Consider the following 13,591-nt stretch of genomic DNA (forward strand, 5'->3'; position numbering starts at 1 on the left):
TAATTTATCCTAAAGAGTTAAACTGAACATTTTTAAAATCTCAGATACCCAATTAAACTCTAACAAGATCGAAAAGTTCCTGAATTATTGTATATGAAGATATTTGTATTTTGTTTGGTCTTGAGAAAGTTTATAGAAATCTTTCTAATAGAAAGCATATCTTTATTAAAAGGTAAGGTATTTAATATTGAACACATTGGAATAGGAATTTGCAGTTGCTAAAGTTCAGACTTTGAAGGGGAGAAATAGGGAGGAGTGGAGACTTAGTTCAAAACAGAAACTGGAACATGGTAAAGTATCTTTTGATTCTCACATGTTACCAGATTAATTACAGATATTCTTCTAAGGAATTACAAGGATTCAAATGAGGTGGCGTTGCTTGGGAGTTTAGTACGCAGAATTCAAAACAAACAAAAAATGTGTTTCATCGAATGGCATGCATGTACTATGAATCACTTTTTAGTAGATTGATAGATCTTTATTTCTTATAGCTTACTTAGGAAAGAATATTGTAGCTGGAGCTGTTGACTGTTGGCATAAACACATTTATAAATCATTCAATTGCTTTTATATAGTTTATTTAATTAACTTGATAGCACTGAAAATCATTTTAGTCAGTAGATGCTGTTATTTATGGCTTGAGTTTCCCTAGTTTTGGAGAGAAAGGATTGTTCCCCAAAATTCACATTAAAATCTCCCCTATTTATCAGTTTATGTTTAGCAAAGAATACTAGGTGTTATTTCCTGTGCATTTTTACAGCAGGCCCTTAGAGGCTCATTTCCAATCCTCCTTCAGTCCTGCCTCACAGGTAGTGCTCTTCCCATTTTAGGAGGAAACTGACTCTCAGGGAGGTTAGACGTCTTCATGCAGGCTGCAGTCCTACACTGGAGGCAAATCCAGGCCGGCCTGGCCCCTCAAGTCTTTTTCCTCATGAGCCGCTGGGCTCTAGACTCCATCTCATTTCTCACTTCCTCTGGTCTCCACTTCCTTCTCCTCCTTCTGCTCCCTGCCCTGCCTCCTCCTTTATGGAATAATGGCAGACAGCAGGGGTCCTCTGCAGGTGAGCAGAGCTGAGTTAACGGGGCAATGCACTGTTAGTGTTACGGGCACATTGGGTTCTTATTGTCCCCCAGGACAGAAGTCAAGAGAGACAACAAACCGGAGCAGAAAAGTAAAAGTTTATAAGTTTACGCGCAGGGGAGGAGGCACAAGAGAGCCAGTGCAGAAAGGAAGGTGACAGGTGACCGGCTTCTTAGGGAATGGGATTGTGGGGCTTTGATTAGACAAAGGCTGGGGAGGAGTGAGGAGTGCCTGTCATGGCCTCTAGAGGTGGAGTTGTGCTTGTGCCTGCACTGTCATGTAGCATGCTTCTATATGCAATGCATATGTCATTAGCATGCTAGCTCCCCACCCCTGGGTGTGATTTTTACTGTGCTAATGGGGCTAGGGTCACCTTCAGTGGACTCCTGGGTACTAGGGCACATATGTAAGCCCTGGAGAGTCCAGAGGCTGCAGAATGTGGATTTTGGTAGTCTCTGTCTGATTCTCCCAGCTTGCCGATTGATTAGGGGCCCTACCTTGTTAGGCCAGGGGACTTACGGATGGCCCTATCTTGTTAGGCTGGTTCCTGTCTCATTAGGAGCCTTTGTACCTGCCTGAAGGGCTGAGGGATCCCTCACACAATACCATCTATTGTCAGTGGTTTTGTCACTGACCACCCACCCACACTTTCCTGCAGATTACTGTGATGTTTAACTCCTTTTTCATCCCAATGGAGGTCACATTAATAGAAATAATAGCAAACGCACACACATAAAATCTAGTTTCAGCTTTTTTTCTATCCATCATAATGGACTTAAGTCTTAGTGATAAAGAGAAGGCTATGTGACAGTCTGGGGGGAAGGTAGGGGTTGGGTTGTGGGTGGTAAATTCAAATACTTAACTGTCTCGATTTTGGCCCTTTTGTGACCTGTTTTTCAAATGACCTTTTTCCTTTTTTTCTCTCTTTCTTTTGTGAACACCAACAAGCAATGCTGAAATTGTTCAGAAGACTAATACAATCATTTTGATGGACAAACACACTAGTATGCAAAAGAGGAACATCAAGTTCCCCTCAGCTGCAAATATTGTTAGCTTTGCAGCCTCTTAAGGTCATAATATCCTAGAAAGAAGTGAGTCCAAGAGAAATCCAAAAGACTATTTCTCTGGGCTTTTCTCAATCCCAACATTTGGTTAATTGCCATGTTAGCTAGTGACAATGGAAGAACAGGCAGTGACAATGAATCTGCATCCTATAATTCTGCATGCAGCTTTTAGAAATAAATTGAGGATAACAAAACCTTTAAGCCATTATACAGGAGGCAACACATGATCGTTATAAATATGAAAAAGGATTATTTAAATTCAAACATATGCTTAGGCATAGATTATTTAAAACTTGATTAATTTACTATGCAGAGCAGATTAAACTGAACATGATACTTCATGTATTCAATCTGTTTGGAAAGTTAATATTATAATTTTCTGATTTAAATATTCACAATGAAATTGATCTATGTTCTGAAGTCCTCAGAGTTTCACTCTGTAATCAAATTGTTTAGTTTAATGATAAAACAAACGGATGTGTATGACTTTTAAAACATCCAATTTCATCTTAGAAGCTAGAACTCGAAACATAGTTGTTCCTCCAAAGAACATTATTTATGATGGTGACTTCTGAATTTTATTTAGCAAGAACATAATTTTCCAATTTCTTATAAGTTATTATTTTGCTGTCAAATCTTGTCCTATCAACAAGTATTTATTGGTGTGCATTATTTCAATTCTGCTTTTAATATGTAATAGGAGTGTTACACACTAAAAAGAAATAATACACAAAAGCTAATAACAATAACTCTTCTTTCAGTTGAAAACTCAAAGAATTGGATGTCTGGCTTACTAATTTTTTTGGATAAGCAAGAAATAATGCTAGATGGAAAGGCAAAACAAAGACAACAGTGCAGTGTCTCAACCAAGGAGTACTGGCCCTAGAGTTAGACTGTGTGACTCCCTTTGAATGATTCCATTTCTTCTAGCTCTCATTTCCTCAACTTTAAGATAGAAATAATAATTTTCTATACCTCAAAGAGTTGTGAGAACTGGATATTGTACATAGTACTAAGATAAGGATCATGCACACAGTAAACACTATTTCACATTAGCCATTATTACCATTGCTCGTAAATCAAAAGTAAGGAGAAGAAAGTCTCTGCTTTCTTTCCCTTAGGATTTGGATTTTCCATAAAACCCCATAAAATTGTTGGGTATAAAAGACTCATGACTGGCAGTTGACGTCTGTCCTCTAAACCAGGTTTACTCGATTGTTTCATTAGCCTTGTGATGTGTGTCCCACATTTTATTCAGTGGAATTGCTTGGACCTCACTTACGGTGCTGTGGCAAAGTTCTACTATAACATTGCAATACAGAAGCATAGGCATCTGTGTCAACTTTTCCAAAGCTATGAAATGTAGGAGCAATGAGGTGGCTTCTAAAGGACCACCCCCTACTATGTTTCCAGTAATTTTGCTGACTTATTTAAGTAAGCTTTAGACATGCTTTTCCTAAAATTTATGTTTCTGATTAACAGCTAAGTAACTTTATTTCAATAGTACTGGGACTGATTGACAGTTTTTTAAAAGATTATTTTCATTTATTGCATCCTATGCATCCAAAAAAGGGAGAAGGGGTGGTAGACAAGGAGACAATTATTAGCAAACATTATCACATTACAGTGGGAAGATCTGTCTGTTCAACATTGCTTTAATTTGTAAGCTAATCATACCCTTTAAATTAACGTTTTCCTGATTTGCACAGTCTGCATGTTTAATCACTTTAAGACCTCCAACGTGATCTCCCGCATCCGTTAAATGGTCCTGTTTCCATTACAGGAGAATCACTGTGCACCAAGCCTATAAAGCCACCTGGGTGGGCCACAAGGATGGGAGAGGTGGGAGGGGAACCTGTACCTCGGGGAGGTGGCTGGGACGGCACTGATGTTTCTCATTGGAGGAGTGGAAAATGCCTGTGCGGGAGTGCATGACACATCAGTGCTTTTTCCACTAGGGCACATAGTTGGAGGGCTTCCGTGCCGCCATCCACCGACCACTGGCACACAGAGAATCGGTGACCCCTGAGTGAGCCAGTGGCACTGTCATCACCACTGCAAAGACCGATGCCTGTCTGCTCCTCTCAACTTGTGACACCCCCTTTCTAGGGCCGACCCAGCTGGTTCCACAGTTCAGGACTCAGGGACGAGCTACTCACCCTCCTTAGCAGCATGTGCAGCCGCCTTGCCCTTCAGAGCAGGGAAGCCTGGGGTGTGGACAGCAGGGGGACAGCAGAGTGGGCTGGGAGTGAGGAGAGCTGGGTGTTCCAGCGGCTGTCCCTGCTAAACATGCAGAAAAATTGCTTCCCTGGGTCCTGTCTGAAAAACCACGAAACAGAGCTTTTTCAGTGCATGTGGCAGATCTAGTGACCTTAGCTCTCCTCCTCTTTGGAGGATAATTCAAAAGGTACAGTAAGTCTGGGGTAGCTCCTTTCCAGAATATGCGTTGTGGCCCTCTGGATTTGGAAACTGCCAATCTGGATCCTTCAGAGAAGAACCGAATTTCCTGGTATGTGGATAAGTGTGTTGGTCACCTTCTTGCACACCGAATCTGGAGAGTGCATATTTCACAGGAGTTGATTGTATCTATCAGGGTTTACTTTGACTGATAGATTTTGTTTTCTGTCTTTCCTGACAGGTTCCTGGGCAGATCGATCGCCACTACATGAAGCGGCAAGTCAAGGTCGACTTCTTGCTCTGAGAACGTTGTTATCACAGGTGAAATATTACATACTGCCTAAAACATGCCCTGCCCATGAGTATAGGCGTTAATTGTCAAAAGTAATGAGCTCAAAAATAACAAAACTGCTTAATAAATTTTACTGGTTTTATTTTAACTCATCTATCAGTCAAGTCCATAGTTTCTCAATTATCTTTGAAATTTCTTTATAAATATTTTGGTATAATCTTATGTCTTAGTATTTCAAATTCCCCATACAGTATATTTGTTCATTGATAGACATATTAAAGCAAGAAGCAATCCGATGTATGTATTATTCATTAAGCATTTTAAGTATGCTTAATTCTGTACAATGTAGACAGCTGATCACAGACTTAGTTTAGTCATAAAATATCCAAAAAGGGGTAATCAGACCAGATGCCTCAACAATCTTTTTTACATTATGGAATTTGTTATGAGGAATTTTGTCTGAAAGCTACAGAACAATCATTCCTACACCTGCCTGCTCATCATACACAGAAGAGGGAAAACAGATTCCTTACTGAAAGAGAAAAATCTCTGGCTTGGCCTGTGCATTTTTAAAATTTTCCAACATGATTCAAATGCACACCCAGATCTGGAAGGTATTGCTCCAGTTCTTCCAATATCAAGGAGGAAGGAATTTTCTCAGCTGGCTATGAGGGAAGGAAGGGTAGTGTTGTCCAGTTTAAACAGCACTGCCCTGGGACTCAGAGGACCTGGATTCCAGGCTGGCACTGGAGGGGAACCACACCCTATCTGACCCTCCGTTTTCTCATCTGTAAAGTGAAGATGTAGGACAAGATGCTCCTGTAGGGCCTTCCAGTTCCATGATAACCATGTGACCATGCTGTCAAAAGGTCAGTAATTTCTAAGGGCTACCCACCCCCGAAAGGGTCATGCAGTTAGTTCTTTGAGAGAAGAGCTGTCTTAGGATATTTCTCAACATGGATCTCGTATCCACCGACAGGCCAGCCTAAAAGAAGCAGAGGCTGTCCCCAAAGCCCTGTGTGAAAGAGAATCTTGACCTTCGCAGATGCTTCTGTCATCGGGTCAGCCTAGTGAACAGCAGTTAGGAATTAGCTCGCCAAGCCTGACTTTTGGCCAGCCAATTTGAAATCTTTGACAGGATAATTTAAGGGATCTTAAAAATTGCTACTTGCAGAGCCAGCTCAGTGGCACAGTGGTTAAGTGTACTCCACTTTGGTGGCCCGGGGTTTGAAGGTTTGGATCCCAGGTGTGGACATACACCACCCATCAAGCCATGCTGTGGCGGTGTCCTACATACAAAATAGAGGAAGACTGGCACTGATGTTAGCTAAAGGCCACTCTTCCTCAGGCAAAAAGAGGAGGATTGGCAACAAGTGTTAGCTCAGGGCCAATCTTCCTCATCAAAAATATTGCCACCTGCTAGTGACAAAGATTTGGGGTGATTATTTATTATCTTGCCTTCATTTTAAGATTCTTTGTGTCCATTCTTGTATTACAGATCATGGTAATCTGTAATATGCTATGAGGATTTGGCCATGAACATATTCCTGTTACAGTGCTTAATATGATTGTCAATAGACAATGAATTACCAAAAATAGCAAGAAGGCAAAGAATCTCATGTCCTAATAATATTTAATTTTAGTCTGATGTCATTGGTTTAATTGGAATAAAATTTTTTAAAGTGTTTACATACTTTTGATTGAATGATAAAATAAAATCGAATATTTTCTATATTCTGGGCACTATAATAATTGTTTTACATGCATCATCTCATGTAATATTCGTGATAATCCTAAAATTTAGAAGATATTATACTTGTCCAGATTAAAACAATTACTGCATTATGGAGCAAGATCAAACTCAAGTCCAACCGACTCCACAGTCAGAGCTCTTAACCACCAGCATGGAGCCTAGTCACCTATCTAGGGACAAAAATTCACAAAGAAGTTTACTATAATTTAACATTTTTCCTCCCATTCAGGGCTGACCCATAATTTTATAGCCCCAATCAAAATAAGTGATCCAGCCTATAAACGGTCTTTAGCTCTACAAAATAAAAAACAAAATAACAATAACAACCAAAATAATTCACAAAGACCAAAAGTTAAAAAAGCAAAATTTAAAGAAAACACTCAGAATCTATTGAACACAATGCTTAAGGCAGTATTGGGTTTAGATACGATAGTGTTAGAATAATGGGGCTCAGGAATTTTGACAACCGAATGACTCAATGGCGTTTGAGCTGGCCATTCCTGCTAAACTGAAACTTGATTTTCATGAGATTCTCTGAGCTTTTATACTACTCTCTAAGCACAATCATAGAGACGATTTTATGACTTTTTGCTCACTTTTCAATATTATTCATGTTGTGTTTAGGGTTATAATGTAAATGCAGTGACCATAGACCATATCACCCCATTGCATGAAGCCTGCCTTGGAGATCATGTGGCCTGTGCCAGAACTCTTTTGGAAGCTGGAGCTAATGTAAGTACCTTTTAAAAGCATTAACAATTTCACATGTACTGACTAAGAGAATCAAGCAAAGTTCTGATTTTGCTTTTCTTTCCTTCCTAGTAGTTTCAAAAATAGCAGAATAAAAATAAAGCTCTCAGATTGCCTCCGCCTTCTCATTGCACTCTAAGAAGGATTTCCAATCGTTGCAAAAATGGGTCGCCTGCTGCTTAAAATAGAATATTCTTTAGACTATTTCCTGCTTTCTTGATTCTAAATAGCAGTAGATGAACATCTTTATGCCTATAATGTTTGCCCATCTTCGGATGATTTTCTTTGGAAAAATTCTCAGAAACAGAATTTCCAGTTAAAATTGCCACCAACAAAGCAGCTTCATCATGACTCTCATCACCATCACATTTGTTGACTTTTTTTTCTAACTGCAAAGTACCTAACCAATGAATTAGTTTTTCTATATTTGATTCTTATGTATTTTTTTCATGATTTTCACTAGTTGCATGCCCACTCCTGTGAATTATCTACCACATTATATTTCTGTTTATCTCTTAAAGTGTTAAAGCTTTGCTTATTGATCCGTATGAGATAAATATGCTTTGTCATATTTACTGCACACATTTTCCCAATTATTTCTGTTAGCAGATCACATAACTTTTAAAAATGTCTAACAGTTAATCACATATGATTCTGTGAATCTCATTCTTAGATTTTTGGTTTGGTTTAGGTAAATGCAATCACAATAGATGGTGTGACTCCATTATTCAATGCATGCTCACAAGGCAGTACCAGCTGTACAGAACTTCTTTTGGAATATGGTGCCAAACCCCAGCTGGAGTCATGTCTTCCTTCTCCCACCCATGAGGCTGCCAGTAAAGGTAACAGTTATGGGATCAAGTGACAAGGGGAGAAAGTTCCTGCAGCAACATGCAGTGCTCCATTTATCTGTCAATGAATAACATTGTGTGGAGAAGCATGAGGTGAAGTGTGTGTGGCAGGGGTGGGCATTAAGGAAAAGTAAACTCATCTCTACTTTGTGTTGTCAGGTCACCATGAATGTCTAGAAATACTGATCTCCTGGGGCATAGACGTTGACCAAGACATTCCTCATTTGGGAACTCCTCTGTATGTAGCTTGTATATCACAGCAGTTCCATTGCGTTCGGAAGCTTCTTTATGCAGGTAATTTTCTTTAAAATATCTTCCATTTTGTCCATTGATGCAAGCAATTGTTCAGATCCATATTTATTTCTCTAAGCTCCTTTAAAACACATAAGTATAGAAGCCATACAAAGAACACTATTCTTAATAATTCCACTTCATCTCAAAGCTCCAAATGTCCTACTTATAAAAGGTCATAAAATTAAGATCCTCAAGCTTATCCTCCTGAGAAACTTTTCCTAATCTTTTGAGACCACAGTGGTCTCTCCCACTACGGGACTGGGAGCTCTTGTAAGATGTGGATTATGTCTTTTTTCTCATCATCTCTTTTCTCTAGCACAGTGCCTGTCATGTGGTAGGTGCTGAAAAAGTATATGAAATGAGTAAATGCATTAGTATGCTTTTTATTGTTTATGACAATCATCTGGCCTCTGATATATATTTTTATTAACTCCTTTATGTGTTACTCATATTATCTTAGCTAAATTATAAACTTCTTGCAAGCGGTATCTGCATCTACTGTTTGATTCCCATCGCATCTAGTAAGAGTCTTAAACATGTGTTCCGCTAATAATCATTGACATTGTTATTTTCTGGCTGTGTTCTCCCATAAATCTCTATAACTAGAAGAGTTTATTCTTTATTACTTTTCTTTACTTTGCTAGGAATATTATTCTTTTCACCAAATATTTTATATTGGGTAAAAGAAATATTGAAAAAGTCCTGTCAGTAATTGTGGATTGATTGTTATTCTCAGGCTCTGTTCTCCCATAAAATTGATATAACCAATGGAGTTGATGCTTTCTCTATGGAGATCTTGTCATGGAATATAATTTTGCCACTAAACATTTTATATTTGGTTAAAAAATATTGAAAACCATTACATTCATTGAAACTTGAAAGTAGCAAGAGGGTCATAAAGAGACTTAAAATGTACTGCTTCTTATAAACATCATTGGTTTTATTGATAGTATCAGAAAACAGAGTTGAAAAGGACATAAGGATTTTTATTGATAGACATTTCTTGGGGTGGTAACCATTTATGTACTGGAAAATGGGATTACTATTCTTTACAATATTTAGCAGCATTTATTTGTTGCCCATGCGTTGAACGACCACCATGTGCCACAGCTTGCACTAAGATAAAATAACTGTGCAATAGGTCATTTAACATATAAGGGTTTTTTTTTTAATGTAAGCATTTTTTAAAAGCTTACTTTGCATGCAGAAATATAACATGCCTTTCCCTTTAAGAGGCTCAGTGCCTTCATGTAGTTATTGACTTAAACTACAAGAGTGAGAAGTGGTAGGAAAATCTACATATATTTCACCTAAATAGCTCACATATCTAGATTCATGAGTTTTCCAAGAAACAAAAGAGCTCCATGGCCTTAGAATAAATGAAAATAATAAGAGCAAGAAGCTCTCGAATAATCCTAAAAGCTATCAATCTTGATTAAAATAGATATGAGTGAACCTAATTGTGCACTGTTCATAATAATAGTTAATAGGATTACTTTGGGAACTGTTTAAAACATTTTTTAAACTTTTTATTAGGAGATCTTTCAAGCATAGCGAAAAATATCAGAGAATATAACAAACGTCTGCACTCTCCATCCAGAGGTAACCAGGTTTAAGATTTAGTATATGTATATGTGTATACATATATAAAGAACTCACTACAGATGGAGTTGGGGTCCTCTTTGTGTCACACCTTCCTCCCCGAGCTGAGGTAAGCGACTCGTCTAACAATTTTTGTTTGTATTTATCATCATTCCTTATTTACATGTAGGTGCTGATGTCCAAAAAGGCAAATATTGGGATACTCCATTGCACGCTGCTGCTCAACAGTCCAGCGTAGAAATTGTCAACTTACTGCTGGAGTTTGGCGCAGATATCAATGCCAAAAATACAGAGCTTCTGCGGCCTGTGGACATAGCTACCACCGGCGGTCTTCTGGAAAGATTACTGCTGCAACATGAAGGTGAGAAGAGAGCCCACGGGTGTTTAACAACACAAGATACATTTGCCTGAAATAGATGAAGTTCCAAGACACTTTGTTGGCATGTAAACTAATAATGGCATAGCAGTTGGAATATTTTTTGTGAAAGTAGAAAATTTTTTAACTTAGGTTTTATCCATAAAGAAGATATCACGATGATCTTTTCTTTTTTCCATCTTGCCTAAACTTTATTTTCTTGTAGTTAAGTTAATTCTTGTTTGTTTTAACAGTACATAATATATTATTCTGTTTGATATCTGCTAATCCATACTTAGAAATCCGCCCCATTTTATAAGTGCATGTGCTTTCTCTAAAGTGTCCTAGAAATATTGTCAGGAAATATTTTCACACTTTGTTCTACCACAGAATTTCTTAAGCCTGGTCCAGACGCTATAATGAAATTTGCTTTGGCTTAAATAGTAAACCTAATTCGAGACAAAATATAATTTAAAAATTTCCCCCTTTAGGGCGTAACACTTCTTGGGGCTTTTGATTTCTGCCTCCTTCAGAAAGCAGAATTTGTTTCGGAGGCATTAAATGGAACAATAATTTCATAAGCCTGAAGATTATAATGTTTTAGAGAACTTATATAGAATATACCTCATTATAATAAAATCTTAGAAGTAAAAGCAATATAAATGCGTATATAACTTTCCCTACCACAGTGGTCAGACTACCCTAGTTTACTAGAAACCGTTGTAGTTTGTTATGGTTTGATTTCATGTGTCTTACAACATATAAGAATCCATTTTGATCTTAATTAACAAACACTTTCATGTTTTTGTAGCTACCCCAAGCTCTCTTTGCCAGCTTTGCCGACTCTGCATCAGAAACTACATAGGAAGATCAAGACTACACCTGATGCCACAGCTCCAGCTGCCAACGTTATTGCAGAATTTCTTACAGTACCGATAAAGCAGTAAAATAATTCTAAATGTTTGAAAGTCAAAAATTTCTATTTCATCTGCATAGTCTCTATTTCGTATTAGGATATGCTAAAGATAGGGTAAAAGTGAGTTTGAGACCACACAGGGAAGAAGTGAATGAAACAGCAATTTTAATTTTAAATGTACTAGTGAGAGCTACTGCTTTTTGCATTTTTATTGCTTTTGGACTATATATATTTAAAACATCTATATCTTATTAGCTACTCTCATATACCCTTTTGTTGATTTAGGAAAAAATGAGAAATTATCCATTTTATGCTTTTTAGAGTGAAAAAGAAAAATGTGACCTCTTACTAAAATTATTCACGTATTATATTCTAAAATGTCTGTATTCTTCAAATAATTTGATAACTTTTTAATTTTTACCCCTGTCATTGATTATCTATGGATTTTTTTATATTAATACAAAATATGAGTTTGGTTTGGGGCTGGCCCCGTGGCCGAGTGGTTAAGTTCGCGCGCTCCGCTGCAGGCGGCCCAGTGTTTCGTTAGTTCCAATCCTGGGCGCGGACATGGCACTGCTCATTAGACCACGCGGAGGCAGCGTCCCACATACCACAACTAGAAGGACCCACAACGAAGAATACACAACTATGTACCGGGGGGCTTTGGGGAGAAAAAGGAAAAAATAAAATCTTAAAAAAAAAAAAAATATGAGTTTGGTTTAAAAAAGACCAACTAATAGGCTTTTTGAAATAAAGATGACTCTCATTCAGGAAATCCACCATGTTGAAGGCGCAGTTATCGTTACAATGATCAATTCGTAAAGAAAAGATAAATTGCTCCCTCCCTGCGAATTTCTCACTAGTCGCTTCACCACCGTGTTGGCTGGACCTAGTCCAGAAACCAGCAGGACTAAAGTTATCACCACCGACCTTTCACCCTCAGATGTTTAGAGCATCGTACACCTGCTGAGGCTATTTTAAGACCTCCTCCTTCCAGGGGTAGCTGTAGCCTCTTAAGGTCTCTCTTCAGTGTTTTTGTACATATCACTCCAGCCTTCCTCCATTTCAGAAGTTGTCAATAGCTGGTGATCCCTGGGCTGAAGAAAATGAACTTCACATCTAATTGATAAAGATGCCCTGGGTCATACCCCAGGGATCAGGGAAGTCCAAGTCTGTGGAAAATGGAAGATAAAAACTGCTTAACTTGTGGAGTTTTCAATGAAAAGGAAAAGGGGGTGCCACTTAGTAAAGTTAGAGACCTTAAATCCCTACATGTAGACCTTAATAGTGTTGTTTCTGATTCTTCTTAAACAAAGCTAGGGTTCAGTGTAGACTGTACTAGCAAGGGAGTGTTGTGTAAAGAAGATACTGCTAAAGTAGCGTCCTCTGCAATGGCTTGCCCTGTTTATTCTCTTCCGCTTTAACTGTGCTGAGTGCAATATAAAACCTAATAAACAAATGTTGTGCCTCCTTTGTAATTTAGACTAGATTTGAGTCTACTGTGGATTTAGAAGTAAAATAATCAAGATACTTACAACTTTGTCTAAAGTAGAAGAAAATATTTTGATGAGTTTTATAAATTTATCAAATTTTGATAAAATATTTTGACCACTATTTTAATAACCCAGGGGCCTAGTTTCCTTTCTTCGTTGTTCTTGGTTGACTCCCAGAGACCCATGGGAAATAAACTATTAATGTACGTAACCCCAAAGTCACTGAGATTGCACTTGTTAAAAATCCTTTGTTTAGATTTTCAAAAATAGAGGTAAGGCTATAGCATGTTTGTTAAAAAATGTCTTCTATGTGGCTGGTGACTTTTAAATGTATCTGTTTTACTGAATATCTCAGTTTAACAAATGTGTAGTGTCCTCATGGATAATGAGCATTTGTTTTTTTATTATAGAATAACCTCATTAAATATAATTAGATGTTAAAATTGCTTTTTAATTAAAAAAGATTTCTACTAGTATTTTCCCTGAGCTAGATTGAAAGTCTCAGAGTGTAAGAGTAATGCAACACATCCCTCTTCATTGGTCCTGTGCCAATAAGAGAAGTAAATATCAAATATTAAAATTAAAATTGACACTTTGAAATTTTAGTATGCTGGTACCTTGCATCTTAGCTTGAGTATGATTGTCTTATCAAAGAACTGTTCTAGTTTAAATAGGTAATATGTTTGTTAATATATTAAAGTGTGATTATTATCCCTGGAATAAAACACTTTTTTCTGTCCTAA

The 13,591-nt window shown here is 37.7% G+C and overlaps 1 protein-coding gene across 5 annotated transcripts in view; it reads left to right on the plus strand.

Moving 5' to 3' along the window:
- Nucleotides 1-13,591, plus strand: part of ASB5 (ankyrin repeat and SOCS box containing 5) — a 65,133-nt gene extending 51,542 nt beyond the window's left edge. For all 5 annotated transcript variants that reach the window (XM_070253112.1, XM_023630549.2, XM_005606413.4 and 2 more), the window contains 6 exons: nt 4,784-4,863; nt 7,212-7,319; nt 8,029-8,179; nt 8,348-8,482; nt 10,254-10,445; nt 11,251-13,591. In XM_070253112.1, the coding sequence (XP_070109213.1) occupies nt 4,784-4,863; nt 7,212-7,319; nt 8,029-8,179; nt 8,348-8,482; nt 10,254-10,445; nt 11,251-11,378 (794 nt within the window). In that variant the 3' untranslated portion in view covers nt 11,379-13,591. The remainder of the gene's footprint in view (nt 1-4,783; nt 4,864-7,211; nt 7,320-8,028; nt 8,180-8,347; nt 8,483-10,253; nt 10,446-11,250) is intronic.

The sequence above is a fragment of the Equus caballus genome, chromosome 27 (genome assembly GCF_041296265.1).
Source record: "Equus caballus isolate H_3958 breed thoroughbred chromosome 27, TB-T2T, whole genome shotgun sequence".
In the NCBI taxonomy this organism is placed as follows: Eukaryota; Metazoa; Chordata; class Mammalia; order Perissodactyla; family Equidae; genus Equus; species Equus caballus.